Below are 16,280 nucleotides of genomic sequence, written 5' to 3'. Positions count from 1 at the left end.
ATCTTAACAGGGATCGCCTTGATTTTTGCGTGAACGAGATAACATTTTGGTTATTATTCGTGATGCGCGAAATTCCAAATATTTTCATGATTCAATTTTGCAAAATGTATACTTATACTGCAATTCAGAGTCTTAAAACTGCGCTTCAAAGATACTTCTGGTGAATCTATTTAAATTCCCAATTTATCGATATAGTTGAAAAGTACTTCTACAGAATTTAAATATGTTTAAGACCCGATGTGACATAGATACATGGCTGTACCACCAAATTATTTACAATTAAACTGTTCTTGTGGAAAAAAACCCTGATGAATGTTTAAATAATGTGTTTATTTTCAAAAACATATTAAACAAAAGCCTGTTGTGTCAATTTCTAGAAGCTAACTTGAAAATCATGAGGAAATGAATAATTGATCGTATTTAAGAAGAGTTCAAGTATTCAGATATTAGGGGACCATGGACCATGGATGTTTATTATATAAACCTTCTAATAACGGTGTTTTTGACGATTTTCCGAAGATTTCCAACCATTTTCCGAATGTTGCTTGAAGGTAGTACGAATGTTTCCTAACATTTTCTGAACTTTTCCGAAGATTTTCGAAGATTACCGAAGATTTCCGAGGACGATCCGAAAATGTTTCGACTTAATATCGATAAAATTCTTCATTTTCATTAAGTATTTTAATAATTTAAATCGTAAGATGAGAACACACTACATAAAAGAAATCGTTTGTTAACAGAGGAACATTAACCTCTTACTAACCGAGCGCGAGGGCCGTACTGGGGAATATTGGCCCGAGGTCGTGGCAGTACGGACCGAGGGTAGCGAGGTCCGTACAAAAACGACCGAGGGCCAATATTCCCCAGTACGGCTCGAGCAGGCTAGGTTAGTAAGTAGTTTATTATATGGCACTCAAGCCATGCTTGTCGTTGTTTTTTTTTTCTGTTAAAAAAGCACTTCAGGTCCCTTGCATTCAAAGGGCTTCTCTGTAATGCGCTTATAATGACGCGAGCAACTCAGAAAGAACAAGCTACCACGAGTTTGAAAACAAATCTGTTGATCGTGACAAAGAAGACGAATATTCACCAAGCGGATGTTATCATTCTAAAGATCGGCAAAGTTCTGATGTAGAAACTGGAACAGGCATTACTGAAAGCAAGGAGGCCGCTCGGCTAACCAAACTGAGGTTTCCTGGCTATCATTCTGCTGTTTAAGTTGGACGTCTCCCCAGCGGCTTTCGTCTCTGGCTCGTAAACCGAACAAACCAAACTTCGGACCGAAGTGTAAGGTTAATTAAAAAAAAAAAACACCAGACAGTTCTATGAAGTCGCTACTGGATTGGAGTCGCTTAATTCTCCCGCTTCAAAAAGAGCATCTTCGACTTCGTACGTCGTCTTCATCAATCGCCTGAACGGCTTGCGGCTTCTTTCCTTCGCCGTACTTGTGAACTAGTGGCTGGCACTTCAGGCCTACTCTGGGACCCAAAGTCGCCGTAACTTTGGGCGACTTAAGCGACTTTAGGCGATTTTAGCTCACTTTGTCCAAAATAACGGGCGATTTTGGGCGATTTAAGGCGATTTTGGGCGACTTTAGGCGACTTTGGGCGATTTTGAGCGACTTTAGGCAATTTTAGGTGACCGACCTAAGTACAGTTGTTGTGTACATGTACATGGGAATCCGGCCCTGGTACACCATAAAGCATTGTTACAGAAAATATCTGCGACTTTGGGCGACTTTAGGAGATTTTGGGCGACTTTGGGCGATTTTGGGTCCCAGAGTAGGCCTCACTTCGCAGCTAGTACTCTTCTCGATTTATCCAACTCAGTGTCGTTGAGTATGTTGAACTGATAGATATTTATTCTCAGGTATCGCTGTATATGCTTCGCTGAAAACTGGAAATTGCTTCTGGCTCGACTCTTCTCCATATTTGCTGTGTGTGTTTATAAAAAAATCGCTGCGTAAAAAATTTGGACTCATTTGGACGGAAAGTTGGTCAAGCTCAGAAGCAGGTAGGCTTTCAATTCTTTCATTTGTCATACCATTACCTTCACGTACCTTCAATGGTAGCGGAGAAGAGGTTTCATTTCAGCATCCGTCTTTTTATTTTTGTTTATACTTTTCTGTTAGTTAAAATCGTCTTTGGCCTCCTGGCTTTCGGTGATTCCTGTTTCAGTTTCCACATCAGAATTAAGTTTCCCGATCTTTTGGTTCGGATAATTCGGTTGAAATTTACTTGGTGAATATTTGTTTTCTATGTCCATGTTGTAAGCTCTTTAAAATATCAATCTGTTCGGTAGTTTCTTTGCGAAAAATGAGAGTATGTGCACGTTTTCTTTTCGCAGGTTTAGTTGCAAATTTGAATTTGCCGGCTTTCGAAAAAAATGCACGGCTTGGACCGTTTTCATGGAAACGGTCCGTGTGGCAAAATCCCGACCGAGAAAGAACCAATCATAACGCTCGGATTATCTAAGACTGGCTTTGCCATATAATAAGGGTGGTTATTTTGCTTTTCACACGAAAAATATGAGGCCATCTCAGTCTATATTTTTGCAGCAGTAGCAATAGACTTTCTCAAAGTCCTTCGACGCGCGGTTTAGGTATGTCACGTACGAAGGACTTTTCCAACTTGCAGCGCGCGAATTTTACCGACCCAAAAACGGGTCGGTGAATAAATTATAACCGCGGCCAATCAGGGTCGAGATCTCAAAGAAAGTGTCATTCAAATGTAAATCGATGCTTCTTCACACGCCATTTCTTGTCACGCCGAGGTCACATCATGCGAACAGCAAAGGAAGCGTGGAAAATTGATCAACAGGTACTGGTCACGGGAAACGATGAGTTTAAAGAATATCAACAACAGGCCATAGAAGCGTATCTCTGCGAAAAAATGTTTTCGTTTCTGCGCCCATGGAAGTGGGCAAAAGCTAAACGTTTGAATTGGCACCGTTTGCACTCGCCTACATGCGAGATGGAGGCGACACGACGATAGTCCTTGTTGTTGTCCCTTTATTATCGCTCATGAAAGACCAAGTTTACTTTTTGCAAAACCATGGGATTGCGGCCTCATATGTTGGAGACGACTGCAGCGACGAAGGTCATAATTGATTTGAAGTTCAGAATTATTTTTGGAAGTCCAGAAGCACTTCTCAACATTTACCATCAGATATTTCGCCGATTAAAAGTGTTTGCAATGTATGTTTACACTGGAAAAGTTGAAAATACGCAAAAAAAAGGAGGAACAAAAAAAAGAAGTCCACAAAAAAAAAACTAAAAAAAAACCCAACAAAACAAAGAAGGACGAAAAAAACAGAAAGACAAGGGGGCGGGAACGACCAGGAATGACAAGGGGGCTGTGGGCTGGACAGGGGGCTGTTGGAACATGATCGAGGGGGCTGTGGAAACAGAGGGGGGGACTCGAGGGGGAGCGGGGCTGGGCCCGCGGTGGCGAACGCATCACGGGACACGCGAGGAGGGGACCCGGCGCGAGCCGGCGCCTCCACCGCCTGAGGGTCCGGCGCGAAGACAAGCGACTGCCTCACGCCCTCCAAGGAAGGAGGCGAAGACCGCCCTCTGGCTGGGGGGACGCAGGCAAGCGTAGGCCGCGCGGGTCGGCCGGACGCGGGCCGAGAGCACGCGCAACATCTCCGCGCCGGCCGGGAGGCCGGGAGCCTCTCAGGCGGCACGGCGACCGGCGACGGGCGAGCTCAGGGAGGAAGAGCGCGCACTCACGAAAACAGCACTTAACAGAAGTAGAGAAAAGAAAGCGTGGCATAGAGGAACAGGACTGCAACATGTTAAAAAAGCTAAAGAGAGGCACGGGAGTAGCCGAGAACAGGAGGTCACTGGAAAAAAAGCTAGCGTCCTGGCAAACTACGGGGGCGAAACGCGGTCGCCCGGGATCCAATCGATTCGGACGCTCCGAACAAAGTCGAGGGCGGACGACCAACAAAAAGTCATCACTCATCGAAGTTGATACCGAGTCTGTGTAGCGAAAGAACGCGCTCGGAAGCACGCTGGGGCAGCGAACCGTCGAACTGGGAGGCAGGTCCATGGAGCACCCTGGGGGGCGGGGCGGGGGCCGGGGGGGGGGGCAGGGGGGGGCCCCGTGTCGCCTCGTGCCCTCCCTCGTCGGCCCCCCGCCGTCGCCCGTCGGTCCCCGCGCCGTCTCCCTCTGTCCCGGTCTGCTCGGTTGTCCTCGGGGGAGTGGGGGGCGGTCTGTGTGGTGCGGGGCTGGGTAGTTCTCCTCAGTGTCTGTCTTTCTCAGTGTTAGGAAGCGATTTATTGTGTATTCAAGTAATGTTCAGCTATCGCTTCATGATCAGCCTTCAACGAATCCCTCACAACGTTTACTTTCTTCTGCTTTCTCCACGATCGTCTCGTTTTTGTCGGCACAGTTTCTAATATATAGATTTAGGCACGCCTAAAAGCGGAGCTCCCCATTTATTTAATTTTCACTGGAGCTTACAATGTTTTCATTCTAGTGAATAAGCGGCCAAAGTACTAATGTTTATGGCGGTTTATAGGTGCAAGACAAATTTAAATAGCTCACGGTTAAACTGAATGTCAGCAGTACGACAAAAATAATAATCTTAAAGCGGGGCAAAATCATTGCTCATGGCACGAAAAATTACTTTAGAGTACAGTAAATTGCCTGCTTTCTAGCAATAGAAAATAGTTTCGCGATCCTGTGATAGTTTCGCAGCAAATTAGTAGACTCCACAATATCTACTACATTGATATAGGATATATTCAACGTGAATCAAAGAGTCTGTCAGATTAGCTCAATCGGTAAGGTGCCGGTCTGCAGATCTGGAGGTCGCGAGTTCAAAACCCCAGAGGGTCAAGTATTTTTTTTACTACCCCGTTGCAATAAAATGGTTTGTTTATTATATCAACCCGATTTAGCTTTCGAATGCTCCTTTATGTACGATGCTGGCTTTACAGATAGACACGAAAGTCATCGATCGATTATGGCTCTCAATGTCCACTTTTTTGGCGGTCGATTACTTTCTACACGTAATTTTCAGCCACATTTTGTTTCATTGCTTCTTTTTTTTCTTTTCAAATCTCTTTAAATTTTACAGGCCGCCTTTATACGGCCGCCTTTATACGGCCTTCTTGCTTCACTATTTCTACCATCAAACTATGGCGGCCATGTTGCGCGACTCCGTACGCCGTACGGACGCGCCCGCGAACCATGCCGCTATCCATGTTGACCATGAAAACTGAGATGCAAGGTTTTCCTGCATTTGTGCTTTTTTTCTTATTTTATTGTGCTTTTTTTATGGGTATGGGGCTCCGCTCTGCGGCCCTGCGGGCCGCTAAGGAGCTCCGCTACTAATAATTTTTCTAGTCAGTTCAGGTTCTGAGAATTGCCGTCCGGCGAGGATTTCCAGTCTTGTTTTCCCCCCCGGGCTAATCAATCTTCGCCTGTAATCGTTTTTTACGACTTCCTTAGCGCAAAGAATACAAATTTGCTCTTTCGAGCAAAGAGTAACCGAAATTCGCGTGATCGTTTTGGTCGGAGTTGACCCCGCGCTACTTTCCGCCATCGCAAACAAGAATTCTTGAAACTTGACTCCTGCTAGAAAAGTCACGCGCTCGCAGAAACACCGACCCCTGATAATTGATACCTCTTGCTTTCGGCGGGAAACTTGATTCAAAATCCTTCAAGCGGGACAAGTCGCCCTCTCGCGACTTCGTCACTCGCGGTCGTCGCTTCGCGACGCTTTTCGGCCCGCTTCGCTCGCCAATACTTGGTGCAAGTCTACAGTAGCAAGAGCCGGATTACTTGACAATCACGTGACCCTTTGAGCTTCTTTTTCTAGTCTCAGGTGACATTCATCCCCTTCGGACAAGGTGCATTCAATATGGTCCAATTTTATGAAATTCACTTTTGAACTTTGTTAAACGACAACAAGTTTGGAAGCACCTTCCAAAGCTCCATTTGATACGTACATATATAATGTATTTGTTTATATGTACTCTTTGTTTTTTGCCTTTATTATCAGTTTACTTTTCTTTCTTCGCTCTTCCTGGTTCCTCACCTGTTCAATTTTTTTTTGCACACGGGGCAGAACTAGAAAACCTGTCTTGGCCCTCCATTCTCAAACTTAAAACCGTAAACATATATAACTGTAAACGTAGAAAAGTCGTGAAGAAATAAAGTTATGTTATGTCATTTTCGTGTATACTAAGAGAGTCGATTTTTTAAATACCTATATTTAACCAAGGAAGTGAAAAAATGATCCTCACACGCAAAACAAGACTTTCGCAGAAGTTAAAGAACACATCAAATTCAGTTTAATCGTTAACAGCCCGAGTACAAGTGCTGTTGATTGGTTAGTGGCTGGACTGGAACATAAAAGTTACGATTGGTTGCACGGTACTTGGATGTTGATAATTAGAAATTGATATCTATAGTGCGCAAATGAACATGTAAATATGGTCAAAGGGGAAAAAAGAACTAAAAATACAATAGAGAATGTCAAATACAATGGGCTAAACCTAGTTTAAAAACTATTTAAAACAAAACAATAAAATACAGTGACCTATATTTAGTTTTACATCATCTTCTAATCTGGCCACTAACACAGCAATATCAGTTTACTTTTAAATCAGCAATAAGTTACAAGAGTGTTTTTTTTTTAACATTTTAGATTAAATACAACAATCAAAGCAACCTGATCTACTTTAAATAGCTTAACACTATTAATACAGCTTAACCCTTTCCTTTGATGAGTCAAAATTCGAGTCACGGAATGTGGATTTAGTTTTTGAGTCTGTAGAAAACGACAATTAAAATGAAAGCAGTGTCAAGTGTTTATTAGTATGCTGCATTAGGCCATGCTAACTTTCAAGTGTGTAGATGGATGTGCGCATTCAAATGAACGATCTTGAGCAAAACTTTCATTTGATGCACGGTTTTTTGAAACTTTTTCTAACTGGCAATTTTTAGAGAAACTTTCAGATTAATTTCAGATACTTTGGCTCTCTCAATGGGGTAAAGGGTTATTAGCTGCTGATACATAAATATATTAAGAAGCCTCGAGCTAAATCAATAACTGTTTTACTGCAAGCTAACTTTGCACGCTAAGTGATACAAAGTTAGTCCATAAACAGTAAAACACACAATTAATCATCTTATAAAACTTTACTGTTAACTTCAAACTATTTATTTATTTACAGCAACTTTTTTTGCAAAAAAAAAAAGAAATACCTGAATGCAAAAAGGGTGTCAGCAGGGAGGAACCCATTCTCATATAAAGCTGACCCCCTATAGAAAAAAATATGTAAAATATAAACCATACATAAACTTCTATATTTATGAATCAGCCTAAAACACTGGCTCACTCGTGTTTAAAATAGAACAGTAGATAAATCCCCGATATATGGGCTACTTTGAACCAACTCTGTTACAACAAGCGTTTAAAATATCAAATCTTTTAGCAATGTCATGTCATCTTTAATACTGTAACTACAAACACATGGTCGATTTCAAAGTCGGAATTTGGTAGAACATTTACCACCTGGACTATTACTGAAACAAACTGTGATTACATCAAACGACAGAAACATGAGTTTTAAAGTAATCACATAATATCGTCTCAATCAGTCAATGTTGTACAATGTGATATACACTACAAAGTCAAATGGAAAACATGGAAATCGCGTGATTTCTTCTCGTAAAAACACCAGTTACTTTGTCTGCATAAGCTACTATAAACCTGGAAAGTAAGAAACAAAACTCTAAAGTGGATATGACGGTAATTTTGTGCATCACAGAGATGTCTTAATAAATACATTGTGAAAATGAAACGTGCGTTTTCCTGTTTTTTTTTTTTTTTTTTTTTTTTTTTTTTTGTCAGGAGATTACTTTTCGCAAATATACCCTTTCGCTCTAGAGCATCTGTCGTCACCCCACTCTCCATCATAAAGCGCATCGTGGAAATTTCCTTTTAATATCTCACCACAATCCTCGTTTTCATAATTATTTGGTTCTCCAGACATCCAGTTGATGTACCCAGCCAATTTACTTCCGTCAGACCACTTCCAGTAATTTTCAGTTTCAGCATCCGTTAGTCCAATCCAGTAATGTACCCTGCCTGCTAGAAGCTCTTTCTTAATGAAATCGTTCTCGTCAGCGGATTCTATCTTCACCAACTGAGCACCATTAGCCACGCAGGATGTGTTTGCATTGTCCCAGTCTTTTTCGTCTGTGAAAAGTTTGTAGCATGAACTTTGAAAAGCGATCCATGAGGGTGAACACTGGAACAGAACTTTAACAGAAACAGACTTTTTTAATAAATTGTTAAAAACAAAATAAAATGTTTTAGCTAAGATATTCAGTCGCAAAAACTGGTCAAGGTAATCTTGCCGCGTAAAATTTACTTTGTTAAATATATAGAACAGTTTATGCGGGTTTAGGCTTTTATCACCCTTTAATTTCAAGGCATATAGGAAGCGAGAAAACCGTCCAAATAAGAAAGAGAAAAAGAACGAACGGAAGGGCGGACGAAATGAAAACGCGAACAATTTTCTATTTCTTAGCTGAAACTGAAGAATTCGAAATGTTTAATATTGCTGACTCACCTTCGCAGCTGTTTCGCCCATTTCCATGGAATCCTGGTTTGCAGGTACAGTTGTAGGAGCCTATTGTGTTATTACAAGTGGCATTGCTGTGGCAACCATGAAGGCCGTCTTTGCATTCATTGACGTCTAAAGAATAACAAAGGTGAAAGACTTCAACAGTTTTCACACGACAAACTAAAGTTAGCAAACTCAAGTTGGTGTGTGAACGAAACAACAACAGTTGGCGAACAAGTTGGCAAACTGTTGGCGAGAATAGAGACAACTACTATATTTGTTGCCAACAGTTGGCCAACTTGTTTACCGTTGTTGCGTCGTTCAAACACACCAACTTGAGTTTGCTAACACGAGTTGGCCATAAGTTTGTCGTGTGAAGGCTGCTTTAGCGTTAGTCAGAGTGACATCATGCTACAAATGGCGGACAGTTCATGAGGTACTACGCTTTTCAGAAATCTTGCAATGGCATTTGTATTATCACTGTTACTCACCTTTGCAGCTGTTTTTTTTTTCCATTTTCCTGAAATCCTGCCTTGCAAATACAGCTGTAGAAGTCTTTTGTGTTTTTACAAGTAGCATTGCCATGGCAACTACGGATGCCATCTTTGCATTAATCGACATGGTTGGTAGGTAGGTAGGAAAGACTTTTTTTAAAGGAGGGTGACCCGTGATAGTAACTTAAGTTAATGATAAACGTGGGGCCCTCAGCTTAAAATAATAAGGATGCTAATATTATTTACAATAAAATGCTAAAATACGACATTCTTTACAATAAAATGCTAAAATAAGTTATTATTTACAATAAAAACATTCCTTATTGTTATGAAACGGAGAAAGGTGGTTGCAAATGGTTAACTGGACATACAGTTACAAACATACTACGAATAAGAGTAAATTAAAACATTTATAAACACCATTAGCTTATGTCGAACAATCCCATAGTTTCCTGATAGAAAATAAAATAATATAATATAATATAATAAAATAATATCATTAGCTTAAAGAACAAGGTAGTAGCATTTTACAAGTACAAATCTCTTTTAACATGAATCTAAAAGTAATCAAATTTTAAAGTAATTTGTTTGATGACGTAATTCAGTTACCTTCACAGTTGTTTCCAGCAAATCCTGTCAGACATGCGCACAAGTATGTGTCATTTTCAAAGTCCGAGCTGCAGCGGGCATTCACAGGACACTTAGCTTTTGCACAGGGATTCTGTTATCGTTAAATTAAATAAGAAAAAATCCTTTTAAGTACTATTTGCAACTTTTTGACAACAACTAATATAATAATGAATATTTTATAAGTAGTAAAAAAACTGGTCCGTCTTATAATCCGTAATTTTAATTGACTGCCGCCCTAGATAAGCTCTTTATCTAAGTTATTTCGTGTGCCCTGCCTGATCCTACTTTAGTTAAAAAACAATGATTTTTGAAATAATTTGTTTCTTTTCTTCGTGGTACGAAGAGACTGTTGTTGTGATAACGTTAAGTATGAACTAAGACGAAATCACGTTTTTATGCACTTCTCATGCACATTTATCATTTAAAATTGTCAAACACTTTGAACACGAGCCTCTACCCTCGGGAGATTGCGCAATGCAAGCCCTTTCAACATACTTTAATTACTTACTACTCTCCACAAAAGGATTGTCATTTGATAACGCCTTAGAGTTTGACCAACGATAAAATTTCGTGGTTTACCTGAGTCTCACCGTACAGAAATCCTTGTTTTGTTATCCAGTCTAGTGGATCTCTGAAAGCATCAGAATCACTTAGCTCACACACGTGACCACCGCCCTCTTTTGGACCAAAGTTGTATGACTCGCACTTGACTTCTATAAAACATTGTATTTTACATACTTCCTCTGACGTCACTGTCGGGGTACTTATCACGTGATTAATAAGTGCCTTGTCTTCAACTGGTTTCACAAATTTCTTTTTTATACATGGAACTTCTGTTACAACAAATAACAAGAGAAGGTCATCAGCTATGAATTTTCTTCGATTCTGACAAAAAATAATATAAAATAACATGTAGCGCTATATTTACGTCTGACCGCATTTATCGTGATTAGAACAGTTATTTGTGGCGATAATAGCCAGACATACTAAACAAATTCCCTTTTTGGCTCGAAAATACTGTATGCAGCATTGACGTGTAAACTGAAGTGCAGTGCAGTTTTTTTGTTCCTTTAATTATTTGAATTAAAACACTTTGATAGTAAAAAGAGTTATTACGTTTCAATGGACGACTCTCAATAAAGGAAGATTGACTTGGATATAACGAAGAATTTAGTGGTAATTTCAATATGAAAACAAATATTTTTTATTTGGATTTGTTTGATCAAAGTTGCTTTTTGATGTGAAAGATTTCGTGTGTTATTCTCGTTAACTGCCGTGAGGTTTCAATTTGAAGCTGCAAGAGTTTTCATGAAGTCGTCGAGAGTTTTGTCTCGTTTAACCAGACAGGTCATGTCAGCTTTCGCGTAATCTGAATTCTTTCAAGCATATTTGATTAAAGCCTATCGTTCTTGTTTGATTCGGTCCAGCCTTTACTGTGTACACCCGGTTTATTGTTAATACTCCCCACTATTGTTTTAGTTGGTGACTTTCGTCACTGAATCGCAGTTATTTTCAGTAAATATATATGTAAAATATGGCTCCACAGAATTAATACTGAGTGCAATTAGCGACTTCACTATGCTATGTTATGGTGAAAATTTAACTTGCTATCCGGTTTGATTTCCAAACACCCTTGTATGCACTTGGATTTAAACCAAGTCCAGAACTTTCTTCACAGTGCCATTACACGATTCAATAGTGTTTGAAAAAACTCTCATTTTGAAGAGAAAAATGCTAAAATCTAAAATCTTTACATCAACTCGAAAGTAAGTCAACGATAAAATAACAGATTCTTTATTGTGCAAAACGCTAAGGATTAGGTGTTTTCATGTTCGCAAGAACTGAAAAATCGAATAAAAACTAACTAATGATATAGGAAAATTTAACAACAAAGAAAAGGACACACCGTACTGGCGCATATCTCAAATAACGTTTTAAAAGTACGTACGTACCTCCAAAAACACGTTTTTCATGGTGACATGTCAAAAACATGACCAGCACTAAACCAAAGTGGAAACAAGTCATGGATTTGTCGAATACATAGACTGCACGATGATTTCCTTTATATTTGTCGCGTTTTTCTCTCCTTGATGTTAAAAAAGCGATTCTCTCGCGATTTTAAAGCCGTTAATTATTGATGCAGCAAGAATTTGGAAGTAATACGCACCGTGAGTTTTTCTCGTTGTGTTAGCATAAATAAACAACATTGCCATTGTCGTTGTTAAACACTGCCACAGCCACGAGTTACACAAACCTCAACGTCCAGACCTATGAAATGAAAAAAAAAATATCATGGAGCGTCTTGCCAACTAAATTAAATACACTATAAACCTCTTTATCGTACACAACATTCAGATTGAGAAGGTATATTAAAATATTTAATAACTCTATCAAATTCAGAAATACTCTTTTTAATCATTGACGTACTCACGTAGAGTTTTTCACTTTGTGGCATTAAAACTAAAGTTAATATATATTTTGTTTATATATTGTTTTGACTAAAGAAGATGAATTGGCTGAACTGAACTGTGATTAAAATTTAACTGATTTTTCCCTTACCCTGGAGGCTATAAAACCAAACACGGATTGGTCCGTTAAGTGTGGTTTATGGTAAATATCATCCCATAGGGCATAAGAGGCATAAGGGGTGCTCCTTTAAGGATAGAAGGTGTTCCTCAAGCACTATTCGCGTTTCTTTCAAGTAAGTATTTACCGTAAATACATATATCACTCAAGGAAACTAGCTGCAGTGTTTTAATACAAGCAAGTAACTGTTCTCATTTCTTACCATTGAATTTCTCCTTTTATCGCAGCCTTTTTGTTTGAGGGGTTATTTTCGCTTTTTTCTACATGTAATAATAAGGCGGCAACGTACGTGTGTCTTGATACTTTGTCACATCTTTATTCGCCGCCGTTTACCCGAATGTATATGAACTGGATTAAAACTTGCCTATTTTCAAAGGCATACGGTTAAAATAGCACGGAGTCGGGGAAAGAAATAAAGCGCTTAAGACAGACAGAATTTTATCTTTCTGTGGTTGAATTTTCTAAGCCTGTTATAGTTCTATTACAGCTAGTTACTAACGACTTAGGTCGGCCACCTTTCTGATCTTTTTTTCCAAAAGAAGTTGGCTCTGCCGATTGGGGGCCTTGCGTCTTACATGAGTCGCTAGATAGCGTATTGTATTTGTATTATTAAACATGACACTTGGGAGGCCAATTTCTTTTATACAAGTTTTATTGTGCATTCTTCAGCAAAACAAAATTCTGTATTTTCTTGAACAAACGTCTGGTCTCGAATGGAGACTGTTAATGTGAAGCGGTGTAAAATTTCTGCCGCTCAACAAATTCAAGTAACCTAGTTGATATTGCGGCCAATTTTAGGTCCTTTTTTTTTATTCCCAATATTTATGTTTTAAATGTCATGATCAGTGAAATGATATTCATATAATATTCCTTTTCGCTATTTTTGCTTCCGTGTTATGTTTTCGGCTTAGTTCCTCAACTTCCCACACTCCTGCAGTCGGTAGGAAATATAATTTTGGTTAAAAAAACCTCAGTAAGTTGTTTAAATTTTATTCGCTTAACAGCTTATAGAGTCGAACAGACCAAATTGAGAAGTTAAACATTTGCCAATTCTTAGTCTTCCCGCTCCCGCGTAGCGTTTGGATTTATATAGTCCATAGGTTTTTTTTTGTACCAAACAGAGCAAGCGTTGTATCTCCGTTATTTTTAAAATCCGAGCTTCAAGACCTCTCTTCTTTAACTAAAAATCGCTCGATAGTTAGTCATAGTTATAGACGGCCACGAACTATATATATAATAGAAAATAAAATTAAATTTCCATTAGCACTCACGGAGCGCTTACAATATTGCGCCACTATATAAAACATTTATTTTTTATTTTTTTTTTTTCAAATTAGATGCAATTGAAATTCATCGTAGTAATAGTTACTACCAAACCAAAGCGTCAGTAAAACAGAGTTGACTGAAAATAAAAGCTCCATCAATAATTGAAGAGATAGCAATTTGTTTAGACGATAGAGATGCCGGCTCTTGTAATAACATGAATTCTCGATAACTTCGTGTATGAAGGAGAGATTTTAGAGTGTTCTTTCTAAAAGATAGGAAAACTTTTTATGATAAATTTCTTTTTACACTTCATAAGTTTGAAAAATATCCGGGAAATTGCTTGTTACACTTAGTTACCATGGCAACACAACAAAGCAAACAATACTTTTATGCATGCTAAATAAATCATTGATGGCTTTGAAAATCTAGAGAAAATCGTTAAACTACACAAAAAGAACCAACATAAAATCATCGTCCAGTCTGTGTATGCTGTGTATTCGACAAATCTATGATATGTTTCCAGTACTTTGCGGGTTCAGTACTAGCTCAGTCAAGTTTTTTGACGAGTCATCTCTGAAAATTGTGTTTTAGGAATTGAAAATATTGGTTTCCTGCTCCGGATACATAGTTAAAAGGGTTTAAAATGTTTTCAAACTCGGAGCGCAAATAAAATTTAAAAGCGTGAAATATTTCGTCTGATATCATCCAGACTTCATCAGTCACTGGTGACTAATGAGTTTATCTCATTCAATTTCAGTGCCTCTCGGTTCTATTCCCGAGCTGCCTGCTGATTCGTGTAAAGAGATCAAGGCGAGTGAAGGAGGACAAGCGGTCAGCGGTAATTACTGGTTGGACCTCGAAAGGAACGGAAACCCTTTAAAAGCCTTCTGTGACACGACAACTGACGGTGGTGAGTGATTTCCTTAACTAGAGAAGTGATTCTTGCCTTTAAACATGGTAGGATACAGAAGTTTATGACCCTTGACTTGACACATAAATCTCATGAATTCATTGATGGTTAAAAACCTCCTCACTTCAGAGCTTCTTCCGGAGAGGATTTTAATATGATCTAATAGAATAATCAGATTATTCGCTTTCAAACTCAACGAGGTGATAGTGATGGTGATGATTTGGCCTTTCGCCTAATTAACTGACACCTCATGAAAATTTGGGGCTCAAAATCTAATTGTTTAAAATAGATATAAAAATTATTTAACTCGGCATTTGAATTCGCACAATATTTCTTTTAGTACGGCTGGCCACTAGTTGCATATGTTGTAATTTAATATTCATACAATCCCTTTTAAAAACTATCCCATAATATATAGTATGTATTTAATGTATACTCTATTCCCTGAAGCCTTTGTTGAGTCTTTATTTCAGGAGGCTGGCTCCTTGTCTCCAACGTGGTGATTGACGATTCGTCTGCCTTTAAACTGTCAGTCGAGACATCATGCCGTGGAATAAGCAACAATCACGATAACAACACCTTTCTCACGAAGAGAGCCATGAATGAGTTGAGAACCCACTTGTACTTCACTCAACTGAGATTCCACTGCAGTAAACAACATCATGGACGCACGTTCCACGTGACCACGGCCGCTAACAGCACTGGTGATTCAGAAGCTGTAGTCCAGTACTTTAGCGGTCAGACGGATGTCGAGCCGGACGCCTGTGGCTCATTTATAAGAATGGATAATGACGACTCGCTGTTAGCCGGAATTTGCCATAAATGGTATTACGTTGGCAAATGGGGGAGCGGTAGAGATCAAAACAGATTATACGATGACGCTGTTTTTGTGGGGAGTCTGTATCATTGGATTGTGCTTGAGGATGGCTCAAGATTGGAATGCGATGGCTACCATGCTGGAGCGTCTTCCAGTGATTTCTGGAAAGTCTTCGTTCGTTAAAAATAAACTGATTGCTTACTACAGTAGTTTACATGCTACAGATCTATACAACTAGTGGTAAAGTATACACCAAAAAGTGATGGAAATCGTTCGATAGTTACATCGTCATGCGGATGTAATATTAACAAGCGTATTAAATTATAATATTTGCACCAATCGAGGAATAAGTATTACGATATCTCTATATTAGCATGATAAGACTACAAGCTTTATGACAATAAATTGTAAAGAAGTATAGGTGACACAAAGCCGCACAAATTTTTAACCCTTTATTTCATAGAATACATTCGATTATTAAGCTTTTTTGTAGGCAGATCTCCAGATTTTCGGTGGCCATGGTACGTTTAACTTTTTGTATGTGCTTTTTGTATGTCCTCTATTAGTTACTCTTATAAAGCTTATTAGATACACATTGTATAAAATATCAAGCATTGTATCTCAAATTGTGAAAATAAGAACTACTGTTGTACTTCGATAAATTGTTAGGTTAAGTTAGATAAATAAATTTATTGGCAAGGAAGCTGATAACCCTTTTGCCACACTTTACCCCACAAAAACGCTCTCTTTTTACACGGATTCACATTTTAACTTGTAGTTGAACAGTATGTATGTAAAATGATAAGATTGGTTTATGAGTACCAAATTACGTTGTTGAAAATTTGTCTTTATTTGCTACATAAAAGGCCTACTCAATAAATTGCCACCCTCAGGCTCAAAACATGGAACCTCATTCCTTGACTCTAATTTTGACTCATCGAACGAAACGTTTGTGTGATATAAGAGTAGATCAGGTTGTTTTCAGTTTTG

The 16,280-nt window shown here is 38.9% G+C and overlaps 2 protein-coding genes across 4 annotated transcripts in view; one reads left to right on the top strand and one right to left on the bottom strand.

Annotated features, from left to right (window-relative positions):
- The window catches only part of LOC144664117 (uncharacterized), an 85,136-nt gene extending 69,416 nt beyond the window's left edge, over positions 1-15,720 (top strand). Inside the window, exons 3-4 of the mRNA XM_078525244.1 lie at positions 14,321-14,473; positions 14,947-15,720. Of these exons, the coding sequence (XP_078381370.1) occupies positions 14,321-14,473; positions 14,947-15,473 (680 nt within the window). The 3' untranslated portion in view covers positions 15,474-15,720. The remainder of the gene's footprint in view (positions 1-14,320; positions 14,474-14,946) is intronic.
- On the bottom strand, positions 6,282-11,850 carry LOC144663449 (aggrecan core protein-like). 3 transcript variants are annotated; one of them, XM_078524406.1, is made up of 5 exons: positions 11,664-11,850; positions 10,291-10,544; positions 9,691-9,802; positions 8,594-8,743; positions 6,282-8,280 (listed from the first exon to the last, which is right to left on the bottom strand). In XM_078524406.1, exons 1-5 carry the CDS (start codon positions 11,734-11,736, stop codon positions 7,874-7,876), a joined length of 996 nt encoding a protein of 331 aa, XP_078380532.1. In that variant the 5' UTR covers positions 11,737-11,850; the 3' UTR covers positions 6,282-7,873. The 3 variants fall into 3 exon arrangements, with proteins under 3 accessions (XP_078380532.1, XP_078380530.1, XP_078380533.1); XM_078524404.1 differs by lacking the exon at positions 11,664-11,850 and having other exon boundaries at positions 10,291-10,841; XM_078524407.1 differs by lacking the exon at positions 11,664-11,850 and having other exon boundaries at positions 8,594-8,719; positions 10,291-10,841.
- Positions 15,721-16,280: the final 560 nt, after the last annotated feature.

This window comes from Oculina patagonica, chromosome 8 (assembly GCF_052425735.1).
Source record: "Oculina patagonica isolate OP01 chromosome 8, crgOcupat, whole genome shotgun sequence".
NCBI classification, from domain to species: Eukaryota; Metazoa; Cnidaria; class Anthozoa; order Scleractinia; family Oculinidae; genus Oculina; species Oculina patagonica.
The sequence above is the reverse complement of the archived record's forward strand: the minus strand, read 5'-3'. Positions and strand labels throughout refer to the sequence as shown.

Coding starts and splice junctions, on each gene's coding strand:
- LOC144663449 (XM_078524404.1), bottom strand. CDS start 10,623: ATGTTATTTTATATTATTTTTTGTCAGAATCGAAGAAAATTCATAGCT. Junction 9,803..10,290: donor TTCTGTACGGTGAGACTCAG/GTAAACCACGAA, acceptor TAACGATAACAG/AATCCCTGTGCAAAAGCTAA. Junction 8,281..8,593: donor TGGGCGAAACAGCTGCGAAG/GTGAGTCAGCAA, acceptor TTTCTGTTAAAG/TTCTGTTCCAGTGTTCACCC.